The sequence below is a fragment of the Amblyraja radiata genome, chromosome 20 (genome assembly GCF_010909765.2).
Source record: "Amblyraja radiata isolate CabotCenter1 chromosome 20, sAmbRad1.1.pri, whole genome shotgun sequence".
Taxonomy (NCBI): domain Eukaryota; kingdom Metazoa; phylum Chordata; class Chondrichthyes; order Rajiformes; family Rajidae; genus Amblyraja; species Amblyraja radiata.
In genome coordinates, this window is record NC_045975.1 from 10,765,310 (window position 1) to 10,790,304 (window position 24,995).

At 47.5% G+C, this 24,995-nt stretch overlaps 1 protein-coding gene across 3 annotated transcripts in view; it reads right to left on the reverse strand.

Moving 5' to 3' along the window:
- Nucleotides 1-24,995, reverse strand: part of mapk8ip1 (mitogen-activated protein kinase 8 interacting protein 1) — an 87,376-nt gene that overhangs the window by 36,640 nt on the left and 25,741 nt on the right. For 2 of the 3 annotated variants that reach the window (XM_033038799.1, XM_033038801.1), the window contains exon 2: nucleotides 7,334-7,439. In XM_033038799.1, the coding sequence (XP_032894690.1) occupies nucleotides 7,334-7,439 (106 nt within the window). Of the gene's footprint in view, nucleotides 1-7,333; nucleotides 7,440-16,329; nucleotides 16,586-24,995 lie in introns of those variants that run through there. The other variant, XM_033038800.1, reaches the window with a different exon arrangement.

Here is a 24,995-nt window from a genome sequence, read left to right on the forward strand (position 1 = left end):
TCCTAACAATGTTCCAGTTCTGGTAAAAAGTAATCGTCCTTACAGAATTAACTCTGTCTCTGTCCCTCCATGGCAGCTGCAGTCCTGAACGTTATGCTTTATGTCAACTTTCAGCATCTGCCACATTTTGCGTCGTGTTTAACAAATTGCAGCCTGCCTGTGGAGTTGTATTGATATCCCTCTGTTACGTGGCACCACAGAGTCATAGAGAGTAGAAGCAGGCCCTTCGGCCCAACTCGTCCATGTTGACTAAGTGTGTAAGAAGGAACTGCAGATGCTGGTTGAAGATAAACAAAAAAAGCTGGAGTAACTCAGCAGGTCAGAGAAAAGGAATAGGTGACGTTTCGGATTGAGACAAGAAGTCTGAAGAAGGGACACAAAAATGCTGGAGAAACTCAGCAGGTGCAGCAGCATCTATGGAGCGAAGGAAATAGGCAACGTTTTGGGCCGAAACCCTTCTTCTGAAGGGTCTTGTCCCAAAACGTCACCTATTCCTATTCTCCAGTGCTGCTGCCTGATGTGCTGAGTTACTCCAGCATTTTGTGTGTATCTTCCATGTTGACCAAGTGCGCATCTAGGGTGCTCCATTTGTCCGCATTTGACTGGTATCCCTCTAATCCTTTCCTATCCATGAACCTGTCCAAATGTTCTTTAAGATGGTCGGCATGGAAGAGCTGGGCCGAAGGGCCTGTTTCTGAGCTCTACAACTCTGACGAAGCAACACACACTCAGGACTGCACCGAAGGACCAACCCAGGTTGCGGGCTGGGGTCCTGGCAGTGGGAATCCAACCCATGCCTTCTAACTCTGACCTGGAGTGGCATGTCTGACATTGCAAGGGTATAACTTAGTTTCATCCCCGAATGACTTGTGGTCGGATGCTGAAAGCAGGAAACTGCACAGATCAGTTGCAATCAACTAAGTGGCCAGACAAATGCTTGAGTTTCAAGTTCATTCCTTCTCAATCTAGCGTGTGATAAGGACCACATCTTCCTTGCAGCATTGCTAACATCCCAAAGGGCTTCGTCGAACTCAAAACTCTGAAAATCCACACCGTGCGCTTACAGAGAGCAGATGTTGGTGATATCTGAGCTGTTACCGTTCACATCTCCTCACGATCCACTTTTGCACTTGCCCCATTGCAACCTGCTTTTGCCTTGTGGCTCTATTCCCCATCTCCCGCTTTCGTTAAACTGATACGACAGATATAAACATAGAATATAGAACAATAAAGCACAGAAACAGGCCCTTCAGCCCTTAATGTCTATGCCACCCCTAACACCACGATAAACTAACCTCCTCTGTTTACACATGATCCGTATCTCTCCATTCTCTGCATGCCCTTATGCCTATCTAAAAGCCTCTTGAATGTCACGATAGCATCTGCCTCTATCAACACCCCTGGAGGCATGTTCCAGGCATCTACCACTCTCTGCGTGTAGAAAAAACCTCCCCCCCTCTCTTCCTTCCCCCCCCCCCCCGTGTGTGTGGGGGGTGGTTAGAGTGGGTGTGTGAAGCCGCAGGCCCCACCCCCATCCGCGCGTTGAGGGGACGGAACCCAACGGGTCCCCCTTGGTCAAGTCTCCTTTCAAATTTACCCCTCTCACCTTAAAGCTATGCCCTCTAGTCTTTGACATTTCCACCCTGGAGGAAAAAAAGATTCTGAGTGTCTACCCTCTCAATCCCTCTCATAGTTTCATATACTTCTATCAGGTCTCCCCTGGGGCTCATGTTGTCGACCTTCCAGTGGTGAGCCCCGTCAACTGACCTCGGCCAGGCGAACGACAACAGACAGAGACAGCGGCAGCGCCACAGCTCGGCGCCAGCCCGGAGCGTGCGCCCTTTTTAGAGCACGCACTGATGTCGAACCGGATGGCATCACCCTGCTGCGGACTTCTGCTGCCTCAAACGCAAGAAGAAGAAGAAGAAGAAGAAGAAGAAGGTCTCCCCTCAACCTCTGGCGATGCAGATAAAGAATCCAGGTTTGTCCAGCCTCTCCTCATAGCTAATACCCCCTAATCTTCTTCTGCAACCTTTGCTAAGTCATCCTTCCTGCAATGGGGTGGCCACACATCAACCGGCCGAGTTACTCCAGCACTCTGTGTCCATTCATCTATCACTTGCCTGGCTGTGATCCACCTCCACCTCTCTTGTCCAGCTTTCTCCCACCTACTCCAATCTGTCCAAAGAATGTTCCAGATTTGGAACGTTGTCTTTCCCTCCGCAGTTGCTGCCTGACCTGCTGCGTTCCCCGAGCACTTTGTGTTTGGCCTTCTGCAAGGACTCCGTTCCATTCTCCCACCTTTCACAAATCTCCATTCCAATTGTTCCAACCAACTTCCACACCAGTGCTACCTTTATCCTGAACTATATATAGCTTCCTCTCCACTGTACCTGTTCTCACCCCCTCTCCTCCCACTCAGAATGGAAGCAGGCTTCCATGGTCCACAATGGCACAAGTCACCATTTTCAACCAGTCATCCTCCATAACCTTCAACACCATGCTACTACCTCACATCTTCCTCCTCTCCTCCCCTTACTGTAAGGACCATTCCCTTTGCAACATCTTGGCGCACTCTTCCCCCTTCGCCCACCCCTAAACCCTTTAGCTTTTCCCTGGGCTGAGACTTGATCCCACGACCTTCTAGTTCAGAAGCAGGAATGCTATCCGCTTGGCCACAGCTGGTGCCAGGCAGCAAGAGGTGTCCAAGAGACACTTTTAAATGTCGAGGCCTTCCACTGATGGGAGGCCATCTGCACAATCAGTTACCCGGGAGAGGAAGTTGGTGCATCAAAAATTCATATCCTTGTGGCAATTATTGGCTCTCAGGCTTCCTATTGCGACTTGTGGCCTTCATTGCGAGAGGATTTGACGATAGGAGCAAGGAGGTCCTACTGTTGTTGTATAGGGCCCTGGTGAGACCGCACCTGGAGAATTGTGTGCAGTTTTGGTCTCCTAATTTGAGGAGGGACATCCTTACTATTGAGGGAGTCAGCATAGGTTCACCAGGTTAATTCCTGAGATTAGGATCGCTCTTCGGGCTAACGGAATCAAGGGATATGGGGAGAAAGCTGGAACGGGGTACTGATGTTGGATGATCAGCCATGATCATATTGAATGGCCTACTCCTGCATCTATTTTCTATGTTTATGTTTCTATGTGAGAATTTTGGTGAAGGGATGGGTAGGTTTCACAGGTCTGGTGGTTCCCAGTGCAATTAAACTTGAGCGGGGGAAATCAAAAACCCGAAGGCGTAGGTTTAAGACGAGAGGAGCAAGATTTGATGGGAATCGGAGGGGTAGGTTTTCAACACAGAGAGTGGTGGGTCTATGGAACGAGCTGCTAGGGGAGGTAATTGAGGCAGGTGGTACATCAGCATTTAAAAGATGTTTGGACAGGTACATGGATAGGCAAGGTTTAGAGAGATATGCGTGAAAAATGTGTAAATGGGACCATTGTAGATGGGGAATCCTGGTTAACGTGGGTGAGTTGGGCTGACGGGCCTGTTTTAGTGACTCGAAAAAAAACACTGAAGAACCCTGTAAATGCCCCATCTTACATTGCATATTTTTTTGAGGTTGGTTGGTTTGCTTTTGTTTAGCTTAGAGATACAGCATGTGAAACAGGCCCTTCAGCCCACCGAGTCCATGCCGACCATTGATCACCCATTCACACTAGTTCTATGTCATACACACACAAGGGCAACTAACAGAAGCCTATCATCCTACAAACCTGCGCATCTTTTGGAATGCAGGATGAAGCTGGAGTACCCAGAGAAACGGCAGGCGGTCACTGGGAGAACGTGCAAACTCCACGCAGACAGCACCCGTGGTCAGGATTAAACCCGGGTGTCTGGCACCGCGCGGCAGCAGCTCTATCGCTGTGCCACTGTGCCGCAATTAAATAATTTAGTTTAGAGATACAGCGTGGAAACGGGCCCTTTGGCCCACCGGGTCCGCACTAACTAGCGATCACCTGTACACTAGTTCTATCCTACAGACGAGGAACTGTGTGGGAGGAAACCGGAGCATCCGGGGAAAACCCACGCGGTCCAGAGAGAACGTATAAACTCCACACAGACAGCACTCGTAATCAGGATCGAACCTGGGTGTTTGGTGCTGTGAGGCAGCAACTCTACCACTGTGCCACCTCTGAGAATCGCCCAGAGTGCTGGTAATTAATGCAATCTTTGATGGGTACAACAGGAGAATAAAACAGGGTCGTGGGCAGATTAGTCTAGATGAATGTTTGAAGTATGCCACGGACTCGATGGGCTGAAGGGCCTGTATCTCTCTGCATCTTTCTGGGTTGTTGCAATCAGGATTTCTCCGTGGTAACCAATGCAGGCAAATCACAGTGAGATTTCTGCTGGGGATCATTTCTAAAGCACCTGTATCTGCCCTTGAGGAGGAACTAAATCAGGACGCACGTCGGGTTTTTTTTCTGACCCTGGATTCGAGTGTCTCGTCCCCGGAGCGCGGCCTCCAAGGACTGGGTCTGCAGGCGCGAGGATGGGAGGCAGTCTGTGGATAATTGCTCTGTGGACGGAGACCTTGTGGAGGTCACCTCTCCACCAGCAGCTCGTCAGAGTATTCACAGGCTGCATTATAGAACAGAGCATGGCACAGTGCAGGAACAGGCCCTTCGGCCCACAATATCTATGCTAGGCATGATGCTGTTAAAGTAATCTGCACCTGATCCACCTTACCTCACACTCCCCCCCCTTTTCTCCCCCTACGGTATCATTCACTCCCTCCCTCTCTTCTCCCCCACTGCACCACTCACTCCCTCTCGTCCTCAAACTGTGATGCTCAATCATTCCCCTCTCCCACTGTGACACTCACTCCCTCTCTCCCCCCCACTACGACACTCCCTCTCTCTCCCCCCTACTATGACACTCCCTCTCTCTCCCCCCCACTACGACACTCCCTCTCTCCCCTCCACTGTACAATTCACTCCTTCTAATGTGACATTCGCCCGACTTCTCATTCCCCTTACTGCAACATTACCTCTCCATTTCTCTCCCCACATTGTGGCACCCATTTCCCCCCTCTCTCTCCCCACCCTCTCATTCCCCCCTCTCTCTCCACCCTCTAATTCCCTCCTCTCTCTCCACCCTCTCATTCCCCCCCCACCCCACCCCCCCACATCTCTCTCTCCCTCCCACCATGACATCGGACAGTTTGCGGAAGTTACACACAGCTGGAGGGCAATGATATATTAAATTACCAGCTCTTAACAAAGACGGCTGAGGAGAAAATCGCCTTGACCCATGGTTGCCCTGGATTATATCAGATGTGCAGCAAAGACGATCTTATTTCCTTCATCAGAGCAATCATGGCACTTCAAAGGCAGTGCAATGTCCTGGGATGCCTGGATAGTGTGAAGGGTGGTGTAGCAATATTAATATCGTTCCATCTACCCAAATCCTGCATCTGCAAAACTCTTTATTCAATGTTATGCAAAACTTTCCAAGTGTTATCATGGTTCCACTTTAACTGCTTATCAGGTTTTCTTGAAAAGAAAGACTCCAATAATCTGGTTCAGTGTTTGTCCCACCAGATGATTCTCAGACGCACTGCCCTTCAACTCACCAAGGACTTGCTTCCTGTTCATCCTGAATGCTGGCTGGTATCCTGGTTACTCGACACCATGGGGCCCCAGTTCCCCTACTCGAGGGCCCAGGTTCCCCCCACTCTCTGGGGCCCCAGTTCCCCCACTCTGGGCCCCAGTTCTTCTACTCTAGGTCCCAGGCTCCCCCACTCTCCTGGGCTCCAGTTCCCCCGACTCCCTCCCTAAATGCCGCACCGATGCGGGCTACCGACAGGAGGAGCTGAAGATCAGCACCATGGACAGCAGCTGGCTGCTGGAAACCAGTGGTACGCTGGACTGAGTTGAGGTCACGCCAGGAGACCAACTGTTGCATCCAATTAGCCCGGATTGGACTGGCCCACCTGCACTTCAGCAACCCTATTCCTTAGATCCAAGGACAGTTGCTGCCAACCCTGAAGAGGAAGCAGGAGAGAGGCAGGGTGTCGCTCCGCTAGCTGTGCTTCCCCTTGCGGAGTTGGGGCAAGACTGAGCTGTCGGGACAAGCTCGACACCATCAAAACCATTTTTTTGGAGGAAGACTGAACCGCTGGGACACACGCCGGAGACTGCAAGTGCCTCCTCACCTGTGGACCGATGTCAAGGGACTGCTTCCCACTTGAAACCTCGACCTTCTCCCCACCATCCTCCTTCACTGTAAATAAACCTCTCTATGTGAGTTCAGCCAACCCAGTCGGTGTAGTAATTGTCCACACCAACGGCATTCCCAAGCCACAAAGGCTATCGTGAAACAGTCACACAGCAGCAGGACAGGGCATTCGGCCATCCGTGTCCAAGCTGACCAGTCAGCAGCTATGTCTATTCATTCCCCCCTCTGCCACTTGGCCTGCAGCCGTCTCTGCCTGGACGATGCAGTGCCTGCTCGGCACCTCCCAACCCCATGCAACCCTGCTTTCGCCACTCTCACCAGCTTCGTGTTTCGGATGAGAAAGCTCCTCCATTCCCTGCCCCTATCTAAAAGCCTCTTAAACACCACTATCGTATCTGCCTCCATCTCAGTGATTTTCTTTTCAGATAAAAAGCTCCACCTTGAACCTCCCTTCCCTTTGCCCAACTTAAGCTTAGTTCAGTTTTGTTTATTGTCAGCACGGTGGCGCAGCGGTAGAGTTGCTGCTTACAGCACCAGAGACCTGGGTTCGATCCCGACTATGGGCGCGGTCTGTACGGAGGTTGTACGTTCTCCCCGTGACCTGCGTGGGTTTTCTCTGAGATCTTCGGTTTCCTCCCACACTCCAAAGACAGACAGGTTTGTAGGTTAATTGGCTTTGTTTAAATGTAAATTGTCCCTAGTGTGTGTAGGATAGCGTTAATGTGTGGAGATTGCTGGTTGGCACGGACCCGGAGGGCCGAAAGGCCTGTTACCGCGCTGCATCTCTAAACTAAACAAAAATTGTCACGTGTACCGAGGTACAGTGAAAAGATTTTGTTGCGTGCTATCCAGTCAACGGAAAGACAATACGTGACTACAATCAAGGCATTTACAGTGTACAGATACAGGATAAGGGAATAACGTTTAGTGCACGGTGAAGCCAGCAAAGTGTGATCAAGGATAGTCCGAGGGTCACCAATGAGGTAGATAGCAGTTCATTATTTGAGCAGTGATAGCTGATCTCTGCTCCCCTCTGTCACACCTCCTCTCCTTGTTGCTCCTCTGGCTGCCCTCTTCCCCCAGCCCACACTAGCGTGCTGATCTCCGGCGTGGTAACTAATCACGAGCCCTTACCCGAGTTGCCAGACCATCCTTGCAGTGGAGGCTGATCCCACATTCGTCCGTGATTTCCGACAAGTCTTCATCTTCAAACTCCTCCAGACTTATGTCGTGGGTTAACCTGCGGAGTGACACAGAGCGGTAGACCGGGTCAGCACGGGTCCAAGTACAAGGGCGACATTCTGCAGCCTAATGCCCCTGTCCCACTTAGGAAACCTGAACGGAAACCTCTGGAGACTTTGCGCCCCACCCAAGGTTTCCGTGCGGTTCCCGCAGGTTTTTGTCAGTCTCCCTACCTGCTTCCACTACCTGCAACCTCCGGCAACCACCTGCAACCTCCGGGAACCGCACGGAAACCTTGGGTGGGGCGCAAAGTCTCCAGAGGTTCCCGTTCAGATTTCCTAAGTGGGACAGGGGTATTACTCCACACACAGCTGGCTTATGGTGGCCAGGTGCGCAGGGAGGAACTGCAGATGCTGGTTCACACCGAAAATCGACACAAAGTGCTAGAGTAACTCAGCGGGGGCAGGCAGCGTCTCTGGAGAAAAAGGATGGGTGACGTTTCGGGTCGGGACCCTTGCTCAGACTGAATACAGATGGTGGGAAAGGTGGGGGACTGGAAGCAAGAAGAAACAGGGGCTGTTCTTGTGCTGCACTGTTCTCTTCTATGCTCTATGTATGAAACTTTATAACCCGGTCGATAAGTTAAAGCAGCAATAGATAACATTTCTATGTCCTTACACTGTATTAGTATTTATGCAGATTAATGTAGTAGTGAAGAATGGTGCATTAACATGGGTCATCCATTGAGAACTTTGTCACACCAGAGAGTTAAGAACTTTTCCATTCATCATTTCAACTAGAGGCCTACAACAGATTTCCGTTAAATGCACGCACACTCACGCACACACCCGCTATGTAAATTCAACACATAATGCTTGTGGTATAAACTTCTCACAATGACTTTTCACTATTCATGGAAAAATAATATTTTTTCCATGAAAAATCCCAATAGGGCTAGCACCAACATAATGGGCCAAATAGAAGCAGAGCACGACCTAAGCCATTCGGCCCCTCGGGCCTGTCCTGTATCTCGTTCCGATCTTGGCTGTCTCTCCCCATATCCCTTGATGCCTTTGTTGTTTGGAAATTCACCTACCTCCTCCTTCACCGCATTCAGTAACTTGGCTCCGCAGCCCTTATGGGGTCGAGAATTCTGCAACTTCTCCACCATCTGAGCAAAACGACATTTCCTCATCACAATCCCAAGTGTCTTACCCTAGACCCTAGCGGTGCCGGCAGGGGCCGAGCGCTGGTCATCGGCGGGGATGCACACGGGGAGCTGCGGTGGCTCGGCGGGTCAGGCAACATCTCTGGAGAAGGGTCTCGACCCGAAACGTCACCCATTCCTTTTCTCCGGGGATGCTGCCTGTCCCAGCTGAGTTGCTGCAGCGCTTTGTACCTGTTCCTTTGGGGGGCATGAGTTGATCATTTATGGGAGTCTCTCTGGAATCCAGAATGTCATTGCTCATTCGTATTCATAGATGAGGCTGAAGAATTCCACTGCCTTGAAATGAGCAGAATAGTGAAATTTGACATAAACTATTATAAACTTGTTCCAGTCTGGAATACATTAATTTTCCTGCAATGTGACCACACGGCACCCCCTGTCCCTCAGATTAAAGATATTTTTACACATAAATTATGAATAAAGATAAGAATTTATACACAGTTTCTTCAGCCAGCGCTTCGTTCGATTTTTCTTTATGGCGAATGACCTTTGACAAATCCCATGATTCCTTGCGTTTTGCGGAATACCGAACTTGCTTATTGAGGTTAGTGTTCAAGAGCCTGATGGTTATTGGCGAGAAGCTGTTCTTGAACCTGGTGGTCACAGTTCGCAGGCTCCTGTACCTTCTTCCCTATGATAGTAGTGAAATGAGAGTGTGGCCAAGGTGGTTCATAATGACCGTGTCCCACTTAGGAAACCTGAACGGAAACCTCTGGAGACTTTGCGCCCCACCCAAGGTTTCCGTGCGGTTCCCGGAGGTTTTTGTCAGTCTCCCTACGTGCTTCCACTACCTGCAACCTCCGGCAACCACCTGCAACCTCCGGGAACCGCACGGAAACCTTGGGTGGGGCGCAAAGTCTCCAGAGGTTTCCGTTCAGGTTTCCTTGTTATAACTTGTTATAAGTTATAGGAGCAGAATTAGGTTATTCAATCCATTAGGTCTATGCCATTCAATCATGGCTGATCTATCTCCCCTTCCTAACCTCATTCTCCTGCCTTCTCCCCATAATCCCTGACAAGAATCAGTCAATCTCCACCTTAAAAATGTTCATTGACTTGGCCTCCACTGCCTTCTGTGGCAATGAATTCCACAGATTCACCATCCTGGTAGTGTGGGTCTTACTAGCTGCCATCTAGAGGCAGCGACTCCGATATATCTCAGGTAGATCAGTACCTGTGACGGACTGGGCAGTGCCTACCACCCTCTCTCATCTCTTTCGCTCCTTGTTCCGTTCCAGAAAAATAAAAGCATGGTGCCCCTGAGCCAGCAGCCAGTGTGGCAACTGACCGGAGGGGTGGACTGAAGGGTGGACGTGTACGGTGCAGAATACTTGAGCACGACTCACGTAATGCTTTGGCTACACTTTCCATTAAAAAAAATCTGAGACATTTTGCATTAGATCTTCACTCGAAATGGAATGACGCAATGTCTGCACAAGATTGAAGATTATGCATCGTCTGATCGCTGACGAGAATGACCTAGGAAGGCCTTTTTTTAGAGTGGAGCTTACGAGACAATTGATTAATGTTCCCCCGGCGGCCAGTGTTAATCCCATTACTCGAGCGCCATTCTGCTGCATTCGGTCACTCAGTAAAGCTGATTCCACGCCACCGGACTTCCGCAGTGACGGGCGCAATCACACTGGTGTGGAGTACACTTTGGTGGAGTGCACTGGCTCAGCTCCAGATCTGATCCCTCTCCGATTTTACGGGTGTATTTAAGAAAGTGTCCCGACTGGTTGCATCGCGGGCTGGCACGTCAATTGCAATGCACAGAAATACAAGAGTGTGGTGGACTCAGCCCAGTCAATCATGGGCACAGTCAGCCCTTCCATCAAAAGCATCCACACGAGGCACTTCCTCAAGAGGCTGGTATATTGTACGTTCTCCTCCTCCCACAAACCAAAGAAGTACAGGTTTGCAGGTCAATTGGCTTGGTATAAATGGAAAATTGTCCCTAATGTGTGTAGCATTGTGTTAACAAGTAACAACATGACATACAGTGACAATTACGAATGACTCAGAAAACACTAAACATTAATAATAATAAAACATTAATGATAAAACACCATTGATCAAGCATGTGAACCAACAAAATACCAGATCAAAGGGAGGCTACAGATTTTTGGCTGTTGAGTAGAGCAACTTCTCGTGGATAAAAACTGTTTTTATGTCTGGCTGCGGCAGCTTTGACAGTCCGGAGTCGCCTTCCAGAGGGAAGTGATTCAAAGAGTTTGTCGCCAGGGTGAGAGGGGTCAGAGATGATCTTGCCCTGGGGAATGTGCGGGGATCGCTGGTCGGTGCGGACTCAGTGGGCCGAAGGGCCTGTTTCCATGCTGTATCTCTAAACTAAACTATCATCGAGGCAGTCCATCATCCAGGCCATGCCCTAGTCTTGCTGCTACCATCGGGCAGGAGGTACAGAGGCCTGAAGACCCACACCACCAGGTTCAGGAACAGCTATTTTCCTACAACTATTAGGTTCTTGAACTGACCTAAATAACCCTAATCCTACCTCAACAACAGATCAGTTATCAGTCACCCTTCAATGGTCTGAAGAAGGGTCTTGACCCGAAACGTCGCCTATTACTTCTCTCCATAGATGCAGCCTCACCCCCTGAGTTTCTCCAGCATTTTAGTCTACCTTCGATTTTTCCAGCATCTGCAGTTCCTTCTTAAACAGATAACGATGGATCATTTCTTCCACTACCATGGACTTGTTTTTTAAATTGTGTTTTGTGCCCATGTCTTTTTTTGGTGCGGTTTTCTTTCTTTTGGAAACTTGTGCAATCTTGGTATAGTTTATAATTTTGTGTGTTGTCTGAGTCTGAGTGCGTGCAATGCTATTTTTAACAGGATTTTCATTGTTTAGTATTTTAGTTTAGTTTAGAGATACAGTGTGGAAACAGGGCCTTCAGCCCACCGAGTCCACGCTGACCAATGATCACCAAATCACACTAGTTCTATGCTGCACACTAGGGACAATTTACAGAAGCCAATTAACCAACAAACCTGCATGTATTTGGAATGTGGGAGGAAACCAGAGCACCCAGTGAAAAGCTACATGGTCACAGGGAGAACATACAAACTCCACACAGACAGTACCTGTAGTCAGGATCAACCCCGGGTCTCTGGCGCTGTAAGGCAGCAGCTCTACCACTGTGCTGCCCCAAACCATAGGGGCAACATTTTCACACAGAGGGTATCTGGAACAAGTTGCCAGGGGAGGTGGTTGAGGCAGGTATTTTGTAACAATATTGAACGTAAATTTGGACAGGTACATGGATAGGAAAAGTCTTGTTTTCAAGAGAGAGTTAGATTTAGCTCGTAGTGCTAACGGAATCAAAGAATATGGGGGAAAAAACGGGGTATTGATTTTGGATGATTTGCCATGACCATATTAAATGGTGGTGCTGGCTCGAAGGGCCGAATGGCCTACTCCTGCACATATATGGCTAAATGGGCAGTTGGGACTAGTGCAGACACCATGGGCAAGTAGGGCCGAAGGGCCTTTTTCTGTGCTTGTATGACTATATGACTCTCAATGTGATGAGGGTCAAGGGTCACCGAGAGGCATAAGGCAAGAAATGGTTGCCACATTATAGGAGGGATGTGGGGGCTTTGGAGCGGGTGCCGAGGAGGTTTCCCAGATGCTGCCTAGATTGGAGGGTACTAGCTATAAGGAGAGGTTGGTTGGCCTTCCATCATATTCACTGGAGCGTCGGAGGTTGAGGGGAGACAGTAGAATGTATAATGTATAACACTGCGAGAGACACAGATAGGATATACGGTGAAATCTCCTTCCCAAGGTGGAAATGTCAAAGAATAGAGGGCACAGCTTTAGCATGCGAGGGGCAGAGTTTAAAGTGGAAGTGTGGGGCGTGTTATTTTTACAGAAGGTGCCAGAATCATCTGCCAGTGCTGGTGGTGGAAGCAGATATGATGGGGGCGTTTGAAGTGACTTTGAAATACAGGAATGGAGGAAAATGGATCACATCCAGGCAGAGGCAGAGGAGATTAGTTTGTTGGCATTGTGTTCAGCAACTTCACCGCTGGGCCATTGTGCTGCCCTTGTGGTTTAATCTTCTCCCTCGAGTCTAAACCATGGTGCATAGAAATGACCATCAGGAGCAGAGTTTGCTTCTACAGTGCGGCACATTTAATGTGAATGGTAAGAACAGCTCCATCCAAGTCCGCAAGAAATTGCAGCGAATTGTGGACGCAGCCCAGAGCATCACGCAAGCCAACCTCCCTTCCATTTATACCACCCTGCCAAGGCAAGGCCAGCAACATAATCAAGGACGAGTCACACCCTGGCCACTCCCTCTTCTCCCCTCGCCCATCGGGCAAGAGGTATAGAAGTGTGAAAACGCACACCTTCAGATTCAGGGACAGTTTCTTCCCAGCTGTTATCAAGCAGCTGAATCATCCTATCACAACTAGACAGCAGTCCTGAACTACTATCTGCCTCGTTGGTGACCCTCGGACTATTTTTGATCGGACGTTGCTGGCTTTAGCTTGCACTAAACGTTATTCCTTTATCACGTCTCTATAGACTGTAAATGGCGTAACAAAATCAACTGTTTGGAACATCATTAAGAAGAAAGAGAGCACTGGTGAGCTTACTAATCGCAAAGGGACTGGCAGGCCAAGGAAGACCTCCACAGCTGTTGATAGAAGAATTCTCTCTAAAATAAAGAAAAATTCCCAAACACCTGTCCGACAGATCAGAAACACTCTTCAGGAATCAGGTGCGGATTTGTCAATGACCACTGTCCACAGAAGACTTCATGAACAGAAATACAGAGGCTACACTGCAAGATGCAAACCACTGGTTAGCCACAAAAATAGGATGGCCAGGTTACAGTTTGCCAAGAGGTACTTAAAGGAGCAACCACAGTTCTGGAAAAAGGTCTTGTGGCCAGATGAGATGAAGATTAACTTATATCAGAGTGATGGCAAGAACAAAGTATGGAGGAGAGAAGGAACTGCCCAAGATCGAAAGCATACCACAACATCTGTTAAACACGGTGGTGGGGGTGTTATGGCCTCGGCATGTATGGCTGCAGAAGGTATTGGCTCATTTATCTTCATTGATGATACAACTGCTGATGGTAGTAGCATAATGAATTCTGAAATGCATAGACACATCCTATCTGCTCAAGTTCAAACAAATGCCTCAAAACTCATTGGCTGGCGGTTCATTCTACAGCAAGACAATAATCCCAAGCGTACTGCTAAAGCAACAAAGGAGTTTTTCAAAGCTAAAAAATTGTCAATTCTTGAGCGGCCAAGTCAATCACCCGATCTGAACCGAATTGAGCATGCCTTTTATATGCTGAAGATAAAACTGAAGGGGACTAGCCCCCAAAACAAGCATAAGCTAAAGATGGCTGCTATACAGGCCTGGCAGAGCATCGCCAGAAAAGACACCCAGCAACTGGTGATGTCCATGAATCGCAAGCAGTCATTGCATGCAAAGGATACGCAACAAAATACTAAACATTACTACTTTCAATTACAAGACATTGCTGTGCCCCAAACATTATGGTGCCCTGAAATGGGGGGGACTATGTATAAACTGCTGTAATTTCTGCATGGTGAAACCAAAATGTATAAAAATGGCCTTTATTAAAATCTGACAATGTGCACTTTAACCACATGTGATTTTTTTCTATTACAAATCTCAAATTGTGGAGTACAGAGGCAAATAAATAAATGATGGGTCTTTGTCCTAAACATTATGGAGGGCACTATGAACTAAAGGGTGAAAATGTATAGGGCTGTGGGATACTTTGGCCGAGGGGAGAACTGATAGACGTATATAATATTTATGAGAGGCATAGAAAGGCTAGACAGTCTGGACCTCTTTCTCAGGGTGGAAATATTAAAATCTAGAGGGCATAGGTATAAGGTCAGAGGGGGGAAATGTTTAAAGGGGATGCGTGGGGCAGGTTATTTTTACAGAGAGAGAAGTGTGTGCCAGGAACACACTGCCAGAAATGGTGGTGTAAGCAGAAGCGATAATGGCTTTTAAATAGGCTTTTGGATAGGCACATGGATCTGCAGGGAATGGAGGGATACGGATCATTCATAGGTAGAGAGGATTAGTTTAACTTGGCAACATGTTCGACACCGTCATTGTGGGCCGAAGGGCCTGTTTCTGTGCTGTACTGTTCTATGTTCTAAACATGGTGGAATGGAAAGTCGTTGCTGAGCAGGAAGGAAAATATGAATGGGAATGATCCACTGGACATCACTTCATGCACAAGTTCACCCGATGGGAGTAGAATTAGGCCATTCGGCCCATCAAGTCTACTCTGTTATTCAATCATGGCTGATCTACCTCTCTCTCCTTACCCCATTCTCCAGCCTTCTCCCCATAATCCTGCCACCCGTACTAATCAAGAATCTATCCATCTCTGCCTTAAATATATCCATCGACCTGGCCGCCACTGTTTGCTGTGGCAATGAATTCCACAGATTGACCACCCTGAGGGCTGATTGAAGCAGTTGTTTCACCCCCCCCCCCCCCCCCGTTTAACAGCCGTCAGTCTCCTCACCGCTCAGCTCTGCCCCAGTCCCTGACTGCTCAACCCTCGTCTCCCAACACGCAGAGGGAAGCTTAACCTTGAAAGCCTTCAGTTGTGGTGCAGAACCGGCACCACTGATCGATAACTTGACGCCAACTCTGCCTGCGCAATGCTGACTTCTTCCAGCGAGGTCTACCTCGCTGTGTTCAGGACCCTGGTCTACAACAGCGCTGTTTATGTGGCCCTCCCCAAATGTACATTGCACATTGCAGCAAACAGAATAGCCCAATGAGACAGAATGCACACTAACAGTAACAGCCCTTGCAAGCAAAGAGTTTACCTTTAACCGTTAACCTTTAAGAAGCAAATTAATATAAAGCATCAGAACACAGTGTGGTCAAAGAGCAAATTCAGGGTCATTTCAGGATCAGAATGAGGCAAAACACCACTATTTTCTGTGTAGGAAGGAACTGCAGATGCTGGTCTACAGCGTAGACATAAAAAGCTGGAGTAACTCAGCGGGACAGGCAGCATCTCTGGAGAGAAGGAATAGAAGAACGAGCCCCTTCTTCAGACTGTGAGAGTCAGGCGAGATGGAAACGAGAGATATAGGTACATACGTATGTACATTCCATATCCCTCGTCTCTCTCTCTCTCTCTCTCCCCCGACTCTCAGTCTGAGGAAGGGTCTCGACCTGAAACGTCACCTGGTCCTTTTCTCCAGAGATGCTGCCCGACCTGCTGAGTTACTCCAGCATTTTGTGTCTAACGACTATTTCCTTTGTCTCTACCCACAAATAAACATTCTTATACAATGAATCAAGCCATCTGCTTTGCCACACAGTGAGCAGATTGCATCCAGCAACACACAAAAATCAAGCAAACACATTATTTTAAGGAAGGTCACTATTTTTTTCCCCAGTGAAATTAAAGAGGAAAAAAGAGATCACTTTGATACAAGTTGCCGTTTCGCCATTCCTGGAAAACCCGGACTTCTAATACTTAATCTATTGCCGGGAGCCAGGATATTTTAACAAGGAGTGTCCGAGACTGGTTTGTACAGAGGAATAAGCCTCTGGTTCTTTCTGTCGGAGAGTTCCATGCACAAGCTAAATCTCTGCGGGTCCACCAACTTGTAAACCGGTGCACAGACAGAACGTAACGCTGGACTTGGGCCCTTTGCCTACCAGTCCTCCCAATGGTCTTCAATCCACTTCTCCTCCTCAGAATCCATGTTGGAGGGAGGTGACACTTATGCACCAGCCTGGTACACCATTCCTCTCACATCCCAGCTGAAAACATCTTCAGGAGAGAGCCACCGAGATTGCACTCCGTGGCATCGAGAGTCTCCTAATCCATAGCTCGGCCCCAGAGAACAAAGTCTTTACTGCACATGAAAGAGAGCAGTGGTGATCCTAGCCTCTCTATAACCCAGCACGGAAAAGACTGGCTAAACCTTCTGCCTCAGTTCATCCTCATATATTATTTACAGCTTAAATCAATAAGTTTCACTTTCCAAGCCCTGCTTTATTTCCACACCCCCCCTCTTTTCTGTCTCTCTCTCCTCCTCTGCATCCCGGGAGATCCTGTTACACAAATCAATCAAATGTAGCTACGGAAATCTGCAGCCCTGGGTAGAGCCCACAGCGACCAACAGATGACTTCAGGGTAAAGGCGCTGGGAGAGAGGCGCACCATTCAGCCACACACAGACAACTAGGGCTCTATTCCTTGGAGCGCAGTTGACGAGGGGTGATCTTATAGAGGTGTACAAAATCATGAGAGGAATTGATCGGGTGGACACTCAGTACCTCTTGTCCAGAGAAGGGGAATTGAGAACCAAAGGACATAGGTTTAAGGTGATGGGGGTGGGTGGGAGATTTAATAGGATCCTGAGGGGCTTCTGTTCCACACAAAGTGAGGTGGGTGTATGGGACGAACTGCCAGAGGAGGTAGTTAAGGCAGGGACTACTGCAACCCTTGAGAAACATTTAGATGGGTACATAGACAGGACAGGTTTGGAGGGATACGGGGCCAAATGTAGGCAGGTGGGACGAGTGTAGATGGGACATGTTGGTCGGTGTGGGCAAGTTGGGCTGAAGGGCCTGTTTCCACGCTGTAAGACTCTATGACTCCATGACGAACATGGGTCCACATCACCGCCCGGTACATATGACAATGAAACATGCTTGATTAGTTGGGGCGTCAGTGGTCCTGGGGAGGAGACATGAGAATGGGGTTGAGAGGGAGAGATAGATCAGCCATGATTGAATGGAGGAGTAGACTTGATGGGCCGAATGGCCTAATTCTACCTCTATAATTGATGAACTTATGACTTCTTCTCGACTCCTCATAGTTCTTTGGAGTCGTGGGAGGCAATTTACTTTGGCGATGCGTTTGACGGATGGGCTTAGCTTTAAGCTATCAAGTTCCTCTACATTCTGGACCATTGAATGGACAATCCATGTCACCACTGTGCTCCACAATGTGCCTTCCTCCTGCACCATTTCGCCTCATCGCATCACCTCTTGTGTGTCTGCACCTTCCCGGGGCCAGAGGTTGCTCAGAGGGTGGGATGCACAGCTCCAGGTCAGACCCTAGGCTGTGTCGTTCGTCACTGCTCCCTCCCTCCCTGTATGCAGAGGCCGGGTCCACAGCAGAGCTGTGATTGAGAGGGGATCTTATAGAAACTTACAACATTCTTAAGGGGTTGGACAGGCTAGATGCAGGAAGATTGTTCCCGATGTTGGGGAAGTCCAGAACAAGGGGTCACAGTTTACGGGTAAGGGACCGAGATGAGAAAAACATTTTTCACACAGAGAGTGGTGAATCTGTGGAATTCTCTGCCACAGAAGGTAGTTGAGGCCAGTTCATTGGCTACATTTAAGAGGGAGTTAGATGTGGCCCTTGTGGCTAAAGGGATCAGGGGGTATGGAGAGAAGGCAGGTACAGGATACTGAGTTGGATGATCAGCCATGATCATATTGAATGGCGGCGCAGGCTCGAAGGGCCGAATGGCCTACTCCTGCACCTATTGTCTATGTTTCTATGTTTATGTGCTTCCCAGAAAACACAGGCGTAAGTCACGGACTTCATCTACACTTGAATATCAAAATTTCAATGAACTGGGTACCTTCCTTTGGCCAACACTTATCCCCAATCCCACTGCTCTCAATCACCCAAAACTATTTTATCTACCTGTTAATTCTGTCATAGAGACATACAGCACGGAAACAAGCCCTTCAGCGCAACTCGTCCACGTTGACCAAGATGCCCCATCTAAACTCGACCCACTTAGTTTAGTTTCATTTTGAGATACAGCACAGAAACAGGCCCTTTGGCCCACGAGGGACAATTTACAATTTTATCCAAGTCAATTAACCTACAAACCTTTACATCTTTAGAATGTGGGAGGAAACTGGAGCTCCCAGAGAAAAAACCCATGCAGGTCACGGGGAGAACGTACAAACTCCGTGCGGGCAGCACCCGTAGCTGGGATCGAACCCAGATCTCTGGCGCTGTAAAGCAGCAACTCTACTGCTGCGCCACCATGCCGCCCACGTTTCACCAAATATCCTTCAAAACCTCTCGGTCCATATCTCTAAATCTTTTCTATCCATATACCTGTCCAAGGGTCTTCTATATGTTGTTGTCGTACCTGCCTCACCCCCTTCCTCTGGCAGCTTATGCCATACCACCACCCTCCGTGTGGAAAGGGTAATACGCCCTCTAGCTTTAGACCCCATACACAGGGAATAGACTGAGCCCATCCACCTTATCTGCCCCTTGTGACTTTATAAAGCTCCAGTCATGGAGATCACAATGATGGTGAACACTACTATCTTCACGGTGTTAGATCACGGAACAAGCTGCCATGGGAGGTAGTTGAGGCTGTGACTATCCCACCGTTTAAGAAGCAGTTAGACAGGTACATGGATAGGACAGGTTTGGAGGGTTATGGACCAAGTGCAGGCATGTTGGACTAGTGTAGCTGGGACATGTTGGCCGGTGTGGACAAGCTGGTCCGAAGGGCCTGTTTCCACGCTGTATCACTCTATGACCCTATGATGGAATCTGTTTGGGTGAAGTGGATGCGAGGTCCAACATGTGCAAGGATGAGGCGCAGTTTTATATCGGTAGGTGGGAGAGCTGAATGACAGAGACTGCAGTCACGCAACCTGCAAACACTGCGACGCAATGATTGAGGCTTGTGACTTGGTTCAAATTACAGTGCACTCACCGACCTTCACCACTCATATAGGGGGGTTGCACGAAAGGTCACTGGGTCATAGGGCTCGACGCACGGAGCCGCTAAATCCAACTGGAAGACATCCGTCACTTCCGGTATATGTTATTAATGCTAGAAACGGGTACTTTCCTACCTGTTAAAAACCGCCAAAATGTTGAATTTGTGCGCTGAAAAAAATTGTGGGAGTCGGGGTAAGTGTGAGAGACATGTACCCAACTTTAGAATTCCAAACGTGAAGCGAAATGAAGGTATAGAGAAGCGAGAACTGAAGGGACAACAGCAGCTAAAGTGCTTGGTAAACATTGAAAATATTGGGAATTATCGCGTTTGATCACTGCATTTCATCAAGTAAGGCATTATTTGTGTTTTTTCTTGATTCCTTTGGTATCTAAAAATCTCAGAAGTGATAAATCTGGCTGTACATTTTTATTCAGATGCATTTTCATTTTGTTTGTAAAAACCCACGAGAACCATGGCGATTTAAAAAAATTACATCCAGATTTATCACTTCTGAAACTTTTTAGATGCCAAAGGAATCAAGAAACACAAATAATGCCTTAATGTTGATGAAATGCAGTGAGCAAACGGCCAATGTTCCCCAAGCACTCTGGCTGTTGTTGTCCCTTCAGCTCTCGTTTTTATCTACCGTCATTTCTCCTCACTTTTGGAATTCTGAAGTAGGCTAAATGTCTCACACGCTTATCCCGATTAACATAATTATTTACAGCGCAAAAATTGACAATTTCAGTGGGTTTTAACGGGCCCACTACTCTGGAAACAATGGTAAGTGCCTAACTGCAGTTCATCGCGTGTAATCCATTTGGAGTAGCGTAGCAACAGTACGGGTCATGGGTCGTGACCCGACTGCCGTGAAACCTCCCTATAATGTCATTGAACTTGTTAGAACACAAGAAATCTTCAGGTAGTTTAGGGGCTGCACAGTGGCAGAGTTGCTGCCTTACAACGCCAGAGACCCTGGTTCGATCCTGACTATGGTAGCTGTCTGTACGGAGTCTGTTCGTTCTCCCTATGACCGCGTGGGGTTTCTACTGGGGCTCCGGGTTTCTCCCACACTCTAAAGACTCACAGGTTTGTAGGTTAATTGGCTTCTGGAAAATTGTAAACTGTCCCTAATGTGTAGGATAGTGCTAGTATGTGGGGATCACTGGTCGGCATGGAATTGGTGGCCTGGACCTTCAAAACATTTATCAACCTCCATTTAAAATATCACAGTGCATAACTCTCTAGGGTGGAGTGTTTAAGAAGGAACTGCAGATGCTGGAAAATCGAAGGTACACAAAAATGCTGGAGAAACTCAGCGGGTGCAGCAGCATCTATAGAGCGAAGGAAATAGGCAACGTTTCGGGCCGAAACCCTTCTTCAGACTGAGGTGGAGGCCCTGTTTCCCCGCTGTATGTCTAAAGTCTATGTGCTCTAGTCTTTGACATTTCCATCCTGTGGAACAAAAGGTATATCCATGCCTCTCTTAATTATATATATATATTTATCCCCCCCCCCATTATCAGTCTGAAAAAGATCCTGACTCAAAACTCCGGCCTATCCACTCCCTCCACAGGTGCAGCCTGGCCCGCTGAGTTCTTCCAGCATTTAGCATATAACACTTCAGTCTATTTTCCTGCTTTGGTGTAGCTGTGTCTGATCCAAAACACAATGTAAATGGCTTTAAATTTGGGGCACTAATTTAAGATAAAGTGAATTTGATGTTCTACCTTCCTGTTATCACTCATTCCTACAGGATCTGTAACAAATGAGATCATTAATTAATCTTGTATCATTACACAATAGCAGATCTAAAATAACCTGCTCACACATCAGTCCCTCAACGTTTTGCTCCAAGTGATTCACCCACAAGGCCGCTCTTGCCCATTTGATTTGTTCAACGTATTGAGCCATACAGGCCCTTCGGCCCAACTCATCCACGCCACTAAATTGCCCATTTAGGCCAGTGCCATTTGCCCGAGTTTGTCCCATATCCCTCTAAACCTTTCCTATTCACGTACCTGTCCAAAGATCTTTTCAATTTCTTTTAGAGACACAGCGCAGAAACGGGCCCTTCGGCCCACCGAGTCCGCGCCGACCTGTGACCCCCACACACCAATACTATCCGACACACTCGGGACTATTTACCATTTTACCGAAGCCTATTAGCCTACAAACCTGTACGTCTTTGGAGCGTGGGAGGAAACCGGACCACCCGGAGAAAACTCACCTGGTCACGGGGAGAACGTACAAACTCCGTACAGACAGCACCCGTCATCAAGATCGAGCTTGGGCCTCTGGTGCTGAAAGGCGGCAACTCTACTGCTGCGCCACCGTGCCGCCCCTGGTTGTTATTGTACCTGCCTCAATCACTTCCTCGATCATCTCTTTCCATAGATGTACCACCCATTGGGTATCCCAGTATGTATATGGAACAAGCTGCCAAAGGAAATGATTGAGTCAAGTATAATAACAATATTTAAAAGGCATTTGGAAATGCCTGCTGCTCCTTGTCCATGGATGGGAACCCTTGTCCTTCCAGATAGTTGAGGCAATGACTGTCATAGAAGTTATAGCAATCTTAAGCCCCTGTCCCACTTTCATGACCTAATTGGCCGCCTCCGCCGAGTTTGCCCTTGACTCATACTCGCAGCATGGTCGCCACGAGGTCATAGGAGGTCGTAGGAGGTCTTTGTAACATGCTCATGAGTGGTCTCCGCGTACTCGTGGCCTCAAGTATGTCGCGACGTTTTTTCCAGTCTGATAAAAAATGTCCATGAGTGAAAAAAAAAGTCGGCAAGGAAACAAATGGATACTTTTTACTCGTAGGTAGTTCGTAGTAGATCGTGATGGTAGTCGTAGGTCGGCAAATGGCCCGAGAGAAAAAAAAATGCAAACGTGACATAATTTTATCATGTGTAAATTTTCCACTCGTAGCTCCTCGTAGTGGAAGACTGAGGTCGAGGGGGGTCGTAGGAAGTCGTAGACATAGTCGTAGGAGGTCTTTTACTTCAGCGAGTCAACACAACCTTGACAGTTTTTCAACTCGTCTAGGGTCTTCTAAACTCGTGGATTAGGTCGTCCAAGTGGGACATGCCCTTAAGAACCCTCAGACGCCAGGGTTTAGAAGGCCATGGAGTAAGTGCCTTAAATGGAATTAGCACAGCAAAGGCTGGAATCATTCAGTGGGTTCTAGAGAGCATGGACAGGTGACTTTTCTGGTCAGGAACCTTCTTCAGATTGAATAGTTCCTCAGACAGTTATTCCAGCTTCTTGTGTCTTTCCTTGGTGTACCAGCATCTGCAGTTCCTTGTTTCTACATCTGGAATTAGTACAGGTGGGTGCATGATGGTCAGCATTGTCACAGAGGGCCGAAGGGCCTGTTACTCTGCTCTAATGACTCTGCGTTGAAGCTGCCGCCAATCTCCGGCACCACATCACCAACCATGTATTCCATCTCAGAGACCCACACTGCCCTGGCCACACACTCATTTCAACCCAGCCATCAGGAAGAAGGTACAGGAGCCCAAAAACTGCAACTTCCAGGTTCAGGAACAGCTTTGTCCCCACAATCATCAGGCTACTAAACACTACAACCTCCAATTAGCTCTGAACCATAGAGACCATTATTGTTATTATTGCACTATTATTGTTTGTTTTTTATGTGTATGTATGTGCGCGCATATATATACACACACTCACATATATATATACACGCACACACACACACATATATATACACGCACACACACACACACACACACATATATATATATATGTACACACACACACATATGTGTACACATATATATACACATATACACACATATATACACACACATATACACACACATATTATATATACACACACATATATATGTATATACACACACACATACGTATATATGTACATATATATATATACACATATATATATATACACATATATATATACACATATATATATACACATATACACATATATATATATATATATATATATATATATATATATATATATATATATATACACACATATATACACATATATATATATACACATATATATATATACACATATATATATACACATATATATATACACATATATATATATACACATATATATATACACATATATATATATACACATATATATATACACATATATATATATACACATATATATATATACACCTATATATATATACACATATACATAAATATATACACACACACACACACACACGTGCAGGAAGGAACTGCAGGCTTGTCCTGCTGAGTTACTCCAGCTTTTTGTGTCTATATAAATATATATGTGTATATGCGAGTATGGACCCAGCATGGGGGGATCACCGTAGGGGGGGGGGGGGGGGGGAAGGAGATTGAAGGGGGAGGTGGCGTGGATACTCTGTAACTTCGTCAGTTTTTATGGGATGAAGGATTCATTCATTCATTCATACGTGTATACACACACACACACACACACACACACACACACACACACACACACACACACACACACACACACACACACACACACACACACACACACACACACACACACACACACACACACACACACACTGAACTTTGTTCATCCTTGATTATATTGTTCACAGTGTTCCATGTTTACATTTTCTGTGGTGCTGCCGCAAGTAAAAATGTCATTGTTCTAACTGGGACATCTGACAATAAAACACTTGCCTGCAGCTCACGGACAGCAAATCGAGCCGGCTGTGAGCTGGGGAGCACCGCACCCTGCGGTCTTGTCACCGGCTTCAGAGGCGATCGCGTTAAGCCCCTGTGACCACAGGAGATGTATCCGTTTACAAAAAAAAGGTCAGATAATGTATCGTAAAATGAATAATCGGAAAGAGCAGATGTTGGAGGCAGCTGCGATAGAAACTTCACCACTGCACCTTAATAACCTCTATCAAGCTCACATTACTATCTTTTCCCCCCTTTCCAGCATAGAAGGCCTGCCGGCAGATGCACTGGAGGATTCGATCGGGAAGGCCTCTCATCGAAGCCTTGGGATAAGGATGAGTTTGACACAATGACAATGCCTCTATCGGACTCTGTACACACCGTCGTCAGTCACATCCTCGAGAAGGGGCTTCACAAGTAGATAGGTTGGTTAAGAAAGCTTTTAGCACATTGGTCTTCAACAGTCAGAGTAATCAGTCCTCCAACCTCATCTACTCCATGCTCTGTTCCAGGTGTGGACTCCTGTATATCGGCGAGACCAAGCACAGGCTCAGCGATCGTTTCGCTGAACACCTACCTGCACTCAGTCCGCCTGATCTCCCGGTTGCTAAAGAATTTAACGCCCCCTCCCATTCCCACACTGACCTTTCTGTCCTCTGTCTCCTCCATTGACAGAGTGAGGCCCAGCACAAATTGGAGGAACAGCACCTCATATTTCGTTTGGGCAACTTACACCCCAGCAATATGAATATTGACTTCCCTAACTTCAAGTGACCCTTGCTTTCCCTCTTTCTCCATCCCCTCCCAGTTCTTTGTCCAGTCTGACTGTCCCCAACTACATTTTATCTGTTTGCTTTGTTGTTACCTTCTAACAATGATCTATTCTACATTTTCC